Source organism: Schistocerca gregaria, chromosome X (genome assembly GCF_023897955.1).
Source record: "Schistocerca gregaria isolate iqSchGreg1 chromosome X, iqSchGreg1.2, whole genome shotgun sequence".
Lineage (NCBI taxonomy): Eukaryota > Metazoa > Arthropoda > Insecta > Orthoptera > Acrididae > Schistocerca > Schistocerca gregaria.
In genome coordinates, this window is record NC_064931.1 from 76,571,076 (window position 1) to 76,582,720 (window position 11,645).

At 41.9% G+C, this 11,645-nt stretch overlaps 1 protein-coding gene across 1 annotated transcript in view; it reads left to right on the top strand.

Moving 5' to 3' along the window:
* LOC126298883 (argininosuccinate synthase) overlaps positions 1-1,803 on the top strand; it is a 167,433-nt gene extending 165,630 nt beyond the window's left edge. The window contains exon 10 of the mRNA XM_049990416.1: positions 1,437-1,803. Coding sequence (XP_049846373.1) covers positions 1,437-1,597 — 161 coding nt within the window. The 3' untranslated portion in view covers positions 1,598-1,803. The remainder of the gene's footprint in view (positions 1-1,436) is intronic.
* Positions 1,804-11,645: the final 9,842 nt, after the last annotated feature.

Genomic DNA, 11,645 nt, shown 5'->3' on the forward strand with positions numbered 1-11,645 from the left:
TGCACATCAGTAGCAGACAAATTGCGCGAAAGTTGCGAATCTCAGTCGGTGTTGAAAATGCTACATCAACATCGATTGCACCCGTACCATATTTCTATGCGCCAGGAATTGTATGGCGACGACTTTAACGTCGTGTACAGTTCTGCCACTGGGCACAAGAGAAATTACGGGACGATGACAGATTTTTTGCACGCGTTCTATTTAGCGACGAAGCGTCATTCACCAACAGCGGTAACGTAAACCGGCATAATATGCACTATTGAGCAACGGAAAATCCAAGATGACTGCGACAAGTGGAACATCAGCGACCTTGGCGGGTTAATGTATGGTGCGGCATTCTGGGAGGAAGGATAATTGGCCCCCGTTTTATCGATGGCAATCTAAATGGTGCAATGTATGCTGATTTCCTACGTAATGTTCTACCGATGTTTCTACAAGCTGTTTCACTTCATGACAGAATGGCGAGGTACTTCCAACATGATGGATGTCCGGCACATAGCTCGCGTGCCGTTGAAGCGGTATTGAATAGCATATTTCATGACAGATGGATTGATCGTCGAAGCACCATAATACCATGGCCCGCACGTTCACCGGATCTGACGTTGCCGGATTTCTTTCTGTGGGGAAAGTTGGAGGATTTTGCTATCGTGATCCACCGACAACGCCTGACAACATGCGTCAGAGCATTGTCAACGCATGTGCGAACATTACGGAAGGCGAACTACTCGCTAATGAGAGGAATGTCGTTACACGTATTGCCAATGCATTGAGGTCGGCTGACATCATTTTGAGCATTTATTTCATTAATGTGGTATTTACAGGTAACCATGCTGTGACAGCATGCGTTCTCAGAAATAAGTTCACAAAGGTACGTGTATCACATTGGAACAACCGAAATAAAATGTACAAACGTACCTACGTTCTGTATTTTAATTTAAAAAACCTACCTGTTACCAACTGTTCGTCTAAACTTGTGAGCCACATGTTTCTGGCTGTTCTGGCTGTTACATTGCCATATATAACAAAGCGAAAAAGTGTTCCAACTAAAACATTCATATTTCTTTACGTACTACACGAATATGTAATAAAAATGGGGGTTCCTATTTTTAAAAAATGCAGTTGATATCCGTTTGACCTATGGTAGCGCCATCTAGTTGGCCAACCATAACACCATCTGGTTTCCCCCTTCAAGCTAGACCAGTTTCGTTCTTTGTAGTTTTTTCGTTTAACGCTTATTTGGTGAGATATTTGGCCCGGTCATGATCAATGGACCACTCTGCATACGGGACCATCGTTGTAGCCAAAGTTAAAGAAGGCATCATCTGTTAGGAGGCCGCAAGCCACCGTCACTTTCCATCGACCGATGGTGAACATTTTGTATAGATGTAGTAGACTTCTAGAAGCACAGATGTGTTGCAGATACTGAAATGTTGCAGTGTCGGTGGTGGCGCGCTGGTCTCCGGTGGGACTGTACAACCAGCGGCTGGCGTCGATGGACGAGCACGGAGGTTTCGACCCGTCGCACGCCGACGGCTTCATCAACATACACGGCCTCCGTCTCAAGGAGGCGTGCAGGGCAGCTAACAGCCAGCCGTAGCCCCTTCTCCCCTGTTGCCAAATTCTAGCCCTTCTGCTGTCCTTTATGCCTTTGTTGATATTTCACAATTGATACGAAGAACCTCGTTTTATGTCAATATTGCTTCAGCAATCAATTTACATTTGTGCATTGTCAAATCAAAACTGTTCTCCATAGCTGTATACACTGTGTCATATACAAAATAAAAGAACATTTTTGACAGCCAACATTTAATTCGTCAGTTCTCACAACGGGTACTGCTCCCAGCAGACAGCAAGCTCATACCGTGTGACAACCCCCTTGGCTCGTTTCGGCTTCTGCTACGTATCATTCCAAAGAGGGGTTGGCACACACACACACACACACACACACACCACGTTACTTCCTGTTACCAAATTTACAGGGCTCCACGGCGACCAGTGTGATCTGCGACTAAGGTAGCGTGCGTCCAGCTGATATAGTACAAAAGCAAATGGCGTCCAAGCTCGCAGCTAGGACGCCGTGATTAAATGGTGGTGCGGGCACACAACAGCAATTAGGACTCTTTCAAGCTTCCTTTATTCGGGTTAACCTGTAACAGAAGACGTACATTTGAGATACTCGTGTTCTTATAGCCGTATGAGGAGTGAAAACTCCAAACGTTCTAAGTGTCAGTTGTTACACTTGTCGGGAGAATCAGAAAATAATGTATATATTTTTGTACAAAACTTATTTGTATCCAAAAAATTAAGGAGGTATTCTGATATCACGGAATTATACTGCTCACTTCATCACTGCAAAAAATTACGAGACAAATTAGAAAATAAATAATTATCATACCTATAGGGTGGCGTACGAAATGTGTTACCAATTGTTTCTTTCACAATTTACGACGCACATTAGATATCCCGTTGGGATCTGTACGGCAGTGCCAGCAGAGCTTTGAAAAACAACTGAGTTACGAAATGACGTGTAATTCACGGTACTGCCGCTAGGAGAGTAGTAAGCAGCAATGGCTGACAATGGAAGACTGACGACACAGCAACGATCGGCAATTGTTACTTTTTCCTGAAACGAAAAGCCTTGTTGTGACTCAGAGGCGTTTTCGACAACAGTTTAGCACACGATGGGTCCCTTGCAAGAACACCATCCACAGATTGTACCACAAATTTTTACAGGAAGGAACAGTATTGGAAGCGAAGCGACCTCGGCCTAAGCCTGTTTGTTCGCCGGAGAATACTGAACCGGTACGAGTTGCTGTACAGAGAAGTCCGGGGAAATCGTGTAAAAAGGCAAGAGTGCAACTGGGAATATCCAGACGCTCCGATCAACGCATCCTTAAAAGTGACTTCCATATGTACCCATACATGATGACCTGTGCACCGAAGCTCACTGAAGAACACTAGCAGCAGAGACTACTGTTTGCTTAGTGGGCGGAGGATAGGGTAGAAACTCTCAACAACGTTTGGTTTTCAGACGAGGCGGATTTTCATTTAGACGGTGTGGTTAACAAACAAAATGTACACTTTTGGGCCACTGAAAACCCACAAGTGCTTCATGAACGACAACATTATGCTCCGAGGATTACAGCGTGGGCAGCAATTTCCAGTCACGGACTTACTGGACCCTTTTTCTTTGAAGAAACTGTGAACAGCGAGCGTTATTTGAGCAAGCTTAGCAATAGCTTCATTCCACAGCTTCTTGCTACTGCCTTGCCCTTCAACAGGCAGTGGTTCATGCAAGATGGAGCAAGGCCACATACTGCAAACACTGTGTTACAGTTTTTACACGAGCATTTCGACATGCAGATCATTTCACTCAGGTTTCCAGGTAGCTTCAATGACGGACAAAATTAGCCCCCAATAGTCCGGACCTCAATCCATGTGACTTTTTTCTGTGGGGGTACCTAAAGGAAAAGATTTTCCTGAAACGTCCACGTGATTTATCGGAGCTCAGAAGACTTATTCTTCAAGCTTGCAGTGAAATGACGGAAGACATGTGCCGTAGGGTAATCACTAACTTCAGTGTTCGTTTGAAGGAAGTTGTTGTTGTGGTGGTCTTCAGTCCTCAGACTGGTTTGATGCAGCTCTCCATGCTACTCCATCCTGTGCAAGCTTCTTCATCTCCCAGTACTTACTGCAACCTACGTCTTTCTGAACCTGCTTAGTGTATTCATCTCTTGGTCTCCCTCGATGATTTTTACCCTCCACACTGCCCTCCAATGATAAATTTGTGATCCCTTGATGCCTCAGAACAAGTCCTACCAACCGGTCCCTTCTTCTTGTCAAGTTGTGCCACAAACTCCTCTTCTCTCCAATTCTATTCAATATCTCCTCATTAGTTATGTGATCTACCCATCTAATCTTAAGCATTCTTCTGTAGCACCACATTTCGAAAGCTTCTATTCTCTTATTGTCCAAACCATTTATCGTCCACGTTTCACTCCCATACATGGCTACACTCCATACAAATACTTTCAGAAATGACTTCCTGACACTTAAATCTATACTCGATGTTAACAAATTTCTCTTCTTCAGAAAAGCTTTCCTTGCCATTGCCAGTCTACATTTTGTATCCTCTCTACTTCGACCATCATCAGTTATTTTGCTCCCCAAATAGCAAAACACCTTTGCTGCTTTAAGTGTCTCATTTCCTAATCTAATACCCTCAGCATCACCCGATTTAATTCGACTACATTCCACTATCCTCGTTTCGCTTTTGTTGATGTTCATCTTATATCCTCCTCTCAAGACACTGTCCATTCCATTCAACTGCTCTTCCAAGTCCTTTGCTGTCTCTGACAGAATTACAATGTCATCGGCGAACCTCAAAGTTTTTAATTCGTCTCCATGGATTTTAATACCTACTCCGAATTTTTCTTTTGTTTCCTTTACTGCTTGCTCAATATACAGATTGAATAACATCGGTGAGAGGCTACAACCCTGTCTTACTCCCTTCCGAACCACTGCTTCCCTTTCATGTCCCTCGACTCTTATAACTGCCATCTGGTTTCTGTACAAATTGTAAATAGCCTTTCGCTCCCTGTATTTTACCCCTGCCACCTTTAGAATTTGAAAGAGAGTATTCCAGTCAGCATTGTCAAAAGCTTTCTCTAAGTCTACAAATGCTAGAAACGTAGGTTTGCCTTTCCTTAATCTTTCTTCTAAGATAAGTCGTAGGGTCAGTATTGCCTCACGTGTTCCAGTATTTCTACGGAATCCAAACTGATCTTCCCCGAGGTCGGCTTCTACTAGTTTTTCCATTCGTCTGTAAAGAATTCGCGTTAGTATTTTGCAGCTGTGGCTTATTGAACTGATTGTCCGGTAATTTTCACATCTGTCAACACCTGCCTTCTTTGAGATTGGAATTATTATATTCTTCTTTACGTCTGAGGGTATTTCGCCTGTCTCATACATCTTGCTCACCAGATGGTAGAGTTTTGTCAGGACTGGCGCTCCCGAGGCCGTCAGTAGTTCTAATGGGATGTTGTCTACTCCGGGGGCCTTGTTTCGACTTAGGTCTTTCAGTGCTCTGTCAAACTCTTCACGCAGTATTGTATCTCCCATTTCGTCTTCATCCTCATTCTCTTCCATTGCCAGAATATTGTCCTCGAGTACGTCGCCCTTGTATAGACCTTCTATATACTCCTTCCACCTTTCTGCTTTCCCTTCTTTGGTTAGGACTGGGTTTCCATCTGAGCTCTTGATATTCATACAAGTGGTTCTCTTTTCTCCAAAGGTCTCTTTAATTTTCCTGTAGGCAGTATCTGTCTTACCCCTAGTGAGACATGCCGCTACATCCTTACATTTGTCCTCTAGCCATCCCTGCTTAGCCATTTTGCACTTCCTGTCGATCTCATTTTTGAGACGTTTGTATTCCTTTTTACCTGCTTCATTTACTGCATTTTTATATTTTCTCCTTTCATCAATTAAATTCAATATTTCTTCTGTTACCCAAGTATTTCTACTAGCCCTCGTCTTTTTACCTACTTGATCCTCTGCTGCCTTCACTACTTCATCCCTCAGAGCTACCCACTCTTCTTCTACTGTATTTCTTTCCCCCATTTGTGACAATTGTCCCCTTATGCTGTCCCTGAAACTCTGTACAACCTCTGGTTTAATCAACTTGTCCAGGTCCCACCTCCTTAAATAAAGTTAGGAAACGAAATGGTGGGCATATTGAGCATGTGCTGAGTTAGAACAAATCTCCGTGGACGGCTCTTCATTGTAGTATATGTTCCTTTCAGATTGTATTGACAATAAAGTTTATATTCAAAAACAAAATGGTAACACATTTCGTGCGCCACTCTGTAGGAACTGATAGTTCCCACTGACAATAAGCAAGTTTTTATTTCGAGTGTTATTAATACTGATGGTCTACGTTTTATTTGAGATAATACAGGTACGGAAATACAGCAGTAATGGTTTAACTAGTTGTACAGTAGTCGACAAAAATCATTTATCATGTCTTTTAAACAAATTTTTGCGAGAGAATAATAAAATTGAATTCACGAAAAAATCTCTCACTATTGACTTCTGTTTCTTACACGATTCCGTTCTCGGGGATTAGTAGTTGAAAAGTTTACTGTAGAACTCCCTGTCGTATTGAGGAAGAAAGGCAGTTTCGTCAACAGGTCTTGCTGTTTGGAAACTGATAAATATCGCTGATCTTCCAGATGAAGTACTGCAGGGCACACATCAGCCACGGTATTTCATGTTTCGAATAAAATGACATTTTTCCAGTCTTATATTTCACAACGAAAAATTTTAATAACTATTTCAGATGGACGAATACGAGTCACTTTGGTCACAAAATGGTTCAAATGGCTCTGAGCACAAAGGGGCTTAACATCTTAGGTCATCAGTCCCCTAGAACTTAGAAATACCTAATCCTAACTAACCTAAGGACATCACACACATCCATGCCCCGTAGCAGTCGCGCGGTTCCGGACTGAAGCGCCTAGAACCGCTCGGCCACCACGGCCGGCATACTTTGATCACACTGCGTTTCGAAATCTTAAACGCCTGCATTGACAAAAATGTTTGAGCAGCATCTTTAAAATCAAATGAGTAAGTTGTATGAATTAGAATTACATTGAGTGAGTTCATAGCATAAGTTGGTTCAACAACCCTGTGGAAATCTTGCAGAGAAAAGGCTGCCGCGTGGCACTTGAAACTCCAGGCGGAAGCAGTACTTGTCACAAACATCGTGCCTTATCTCATCATGATTATTTGAAACATTTTCTCTATTATTTGGTAATTGGAACAAGTCCAGGGTCAGGCGACTGAGTATCAAGAACACAATAGCATTGAAAACGCGTTTTGTGAAATAATGGCACTTGGGACGTTTGAATTTCCACTCTTCAGTTTTTTGCTTTTAATCCCCTTCCCTGTCTAAAACAGTACCCACGAAGTAGGAAAAAGAACACTGGAATTACTGTTCATTGCTTCTTTATACTTGTTTTTGAGATCACTAAACGTCTTTCGGCGAGAGTAGAATTTAGCTTCTTGCTTCTTGACCGCCTTGAAACTAGTATCAGCGAATTTCACAAACAGCTATAGCCTAAGAAGCTTCAAGTAGATATCACATCTCGATCACATAAATTGACAGAGCATTTACATAACTTGCCATATATGTATACACACGCTAACAATAAACGCTCTCACATAGCGTTTGTATTTGAAAAAAAAGAAGCTTATTAACGGTATATTCTCAGTCCTCGTTAATTTTATCCATTCTAGAGGAAGACGTTTTGCCTAGAACGGTTGAATAACGACACGAGGTTATCTTCCTCATCCCTTTCCCCTCTTTTCTGTACCATTACTTTGTGTTCTTAAAGGAGCAAACTAGCAGGTGCACATGCAAGGATCCAGCTGCTAGAGCTTAAACATGTTTCTCATTGAATTAAATATGCTTGTTTTTAGAAATTGCAAGATAAAGCAGCTGCTTGCACACTTTCTTCTGCGGAAAGACCTCTTTAGAAGAGGACGGGACGAAACTAATAATCGTTTCGTTCATTGCGTCGATGTGTTCTGTTAGTTCATTAAGTCTATGCTCTCCCTCGAAAGCGACACAGCCGTATCTTCTGTTTAGGGTTTAGGTGTTGGTTATGAGATATATTGAGGCAGAATTTCACCCCAAAATATAGTTATTAGCTGGAGGGGAGTGAACACAAAGTTTCTTTTAAAAAATAAATATTATCATTGTTAAGTTTCTATTTCTGATTTTGCATTGGTAATTTCTTTGCATTGATTGTTTGAGAAGTCCATTGAAAACCACGAAACGAAACAGAAGTTAATCTGACTGAGTGATTTCCAAGAAGGTGTACTGAGTCGCCTAATAAAGAAAACCAGATTCTACATAAGTTCCCTTCAAAAATCGTAACACTCTGTTGCATGCTCCTTTACTTATCTGACATGAAATTTGACAATACATTTACTGATTTCGGGTTGAATGAAAGGAAGTCCGTTTAAATCTGAAATATATTTTTTTTTCTTTTTCTCTTTTTGGCTTGCTTGTGGCAATGAATAACGCTCGGGAAACTGCTCTCTGGAAACTGCTACTGCTATTGAAAGCTACTAAAAAGGCTCGTCTCATTTACTGAGTGGTAAATTACTACCGGTGAACTCTGTGTGCAATGAGTCCACGTAATGTGTCTGCATTTTAAACTGCAGTTCTGAAACTTCATCTAGTGAATGACAAAGATTAGAAAATGGAAGATGGCGTGATAAATTACGTTAATGCTGATTCCTTTAAAACATGTATTAGCAAATTTAGAAATGTCGCTTTACAAAAGTATTCTTCGTTATGATCCAGAATTGCAAAGAAAAGATATTACAAAATATATAGGTTCATCGTGTCTTACAAAAAGGTTGCACTAATTGAGTTAATCTTTCCTGAATTGTCGCTAATGTTACCTAATTAACAAGATGGGAAAGTTCTGTGTTGTAGACCAGATTGTTATAATGGTGTGCAGGCAGCAGCTCGCGCGCAATTAAAGCAGGGAAAATTATTACCTTATTGTGAAGTCTTCATCAAATCGTTCAAAAATCTTTCTCTGACACAGTAAAGATATCAATAATCATATTACAAAATGAATTTCCTCAATAATGATAAATTTTCATCATTCTTGTCATGCCGCTCACTTGGCGATTACCCAATGCGGACTCACTGTCGCTGCGACCACCGTCCGTGCGGAACAGCCGAAGCAGAGATATTAATGCAGATGTGCGGCGTCGCAGATGACATTGCACGCTGTCTCAGAAACAAAGTAAGGACGACTGCTGTCTGTGTATCCAAGTTATGAGGGAAGCTAATAGTGAACATCACCACCCACTGAAGATTAGGGAGGGAAACGTTTTCGTAACATAAAGACGGCGTTAGCACCACAGTCCCAACTTGTTAACGGCCTGAAGCGTCGCATTCCGGCACTGCAAGACTCAGTACGAAGTCTCATTTATATAGCAGTTGTGATTGTAGCGGGAGAAAAACAGAACTACTTCGGTGAGTGTGATTGGTTGGTTTGGTGGAGGAGACCACGCAGCGAGGTCTTCGGTTCCGTCGGGTTAGGAAAGGATGGGGAAGGAAGTCGGCTGAGCCCTTTCAAAGGAACCATCCCGGCATTTGCCTGAAGCGATTTAGGGAAATCACGGAAACCTAAATCAGGATGGCCGGACACGGGTTTGAACCAGTGTGCTAACCACTGCGCCACCTCACTCGGTCAGGGTGAGTGTGAGAAATATTCTAAAATCCATACACGGCCGCCGAAAAGGTGTTGACCTCTTCTGTGACATCCGCCCTAAGTCAATAATAGTCGTACGGTTCACTATTTGAATGCGAATCATGTGGAGTACTGTCGTTTTTATAACGATGGTTGTCTCTTGAAGAACGGCTCTCATAATGTTAATCGTCAATGTATGGGGCAAGAACGGGTCCATTCTTAGCGAATGTGAACGTGACTTGAACAAAACGTAATAGTGCACATAACCTGGTGGAACAAAAATTTCTATGATCCATAAGACTTCTTTCACTCAGGGACGCTTCCCCTTGGCTGTAAGGCGATATGTACGACAGACAGTGAAAAATAACATTGCCTCGGCAGTACCACAGAAAAAAACCTCAGAAAATAATACTCCTTAACACGGATAAATGGAGACAAGATTTAAAAAAGTCCTCCGACGTTACTAAACACTAGACTCTCCCAAGGGCGGAAATTCGAAACCGAAAAGCTGCACTGGTTTCCAAAAATCAAGGAGGAACGTGTTATAATTCAGAAGTTTATGTGTAAAATGTGATAAAACTTAGTCAAAGTGTAGAACATAAGAAACACCTAAAATAAAACACGTAACCACATTTTCAACCAAAGAGATTATGTTCGTACGTAAAACGTAGCTTAGACGTATACTGTGGTGCTGTAATTTAGATAGCCGGCCGCCGTGACCGAGCAGTTCTAGGCGCTTCAGTCCGGAACCGCTCGACTGCTACGGTCGCAGGTTCGAATCCTGCCTCGGGCAGTGATGTCCTTGGGTTAGTTAAGTTTAAGTAGTTCTAAGCTCTAGGGGACCTCAGATGTTAAGTCCCATAGTGCTCAGAGCCATTTTTTTGTAATTTTGATATGGTACTAGTAACATCAGTGAAGATTCTGCTTACTAAATCAGCCTTATGTTAATGATGATGCACGAGAGCAGATAACAAAATGCAGTGTACTTTTGATGGCACTGAAATTTGTTGCGTGACATTTGCAATTTTTTAAAGAGTAAAAATACGCACCGGACTATGGCAACATAATTTAAATAAAAAGGAAAAAAAAGAAAAACTAGAAAGAAAGAAAATTGAGTCATCTGCGAGGAATCTGAATGCTAGTACACCAGAACCTGTTTGGGCCACGGATGAGTAAATGTTTGTGTTTTTCTTATGGCTGCTATATCTAGCAATACACAAAGTTTACTTGACATTGAAAATCATTACAAGAAAAATTAAATTGCATTTAATAGTAACTGAGAATGTATTTAAGTTACCTACATTATTAGAATCTCAGACACTATTTTACAAAGAGGGCAAGGCTGTGACATCAGCTATCCTCGATCAATCAACGACGTCCAATGCGCCAGACTGCTTTTCCTCGATACAGAAAATCTCTCGTGGCAGACTAACTAGTGTCCGCTAGCACGGTTACCGTTCGCACAACTGTGGCGCCGGCGGCTATCCCCAGCTAGCATGCAGCAGCTCCGCTAAAGAAATCCCAGATCTAATCACGTCATCAGAAACGCGCACAGTAGACTGCTTAGCCGACATTCATAACAATGATGTTGAACTCTCTCCCAGAAGTGGTCTCCCGTTTCTGCCAATGTCCAGGAAACCTCTCACTGGGGACATTCTCAATCTGACTACCTAAAAAGTCTTTCAGTTTCATGAATCTATTCTGTGGTTATAAAATATATTTGTGCCAAACAACTAGTATTAGCAAAGACGGAAAATTGTTACTCAAATATCTGCGTGCAGTCTCTGAACTGCTCCCCCTTCCGCCACCCTGATAAAGCATACCCAATACGTACTGCTGATCATTGAGATCATATTGACCATGCTTTGAATCCTTTGCCCTTCAAGATATTTATCCACGAGACGGGCTGATACACATAGTCGAGCATTGTCGGTTTGTAGAATGAAATCAACAGCCAGCTGTAGTGATAGCATAAGAATGCAGAGGGGTACCGGTGTCTTTCTTCCTGCTTACCACCGGCGACCGGGAAGGGGGAAAATAATAATGCCACATTATATAACCTCCGCCAGACGCCACACATTGGCTTGTGGAGTAGGGATGTAGATGTAAATTTAGATGCAGGTCATAAAGCATCAGGGATGTCGGCTTTATTGACTTGTGCAGTCTCATTTCAGGAGGAAACATATGGTGGTTTGTGCTCCCTACAACACACAGAAACTGCCTCGTCTAAAGGCGTTTCTTACACTGATGCTTGATAGAAGATAACTGGTTGCAATTAAAATTCTAATAATGTGTCATCATTCTGAAAGCTAAGCCGAGACACACCCTCAAAAAGAAATCACGTCCATTGGTTTAACGTTCAATGTGAAC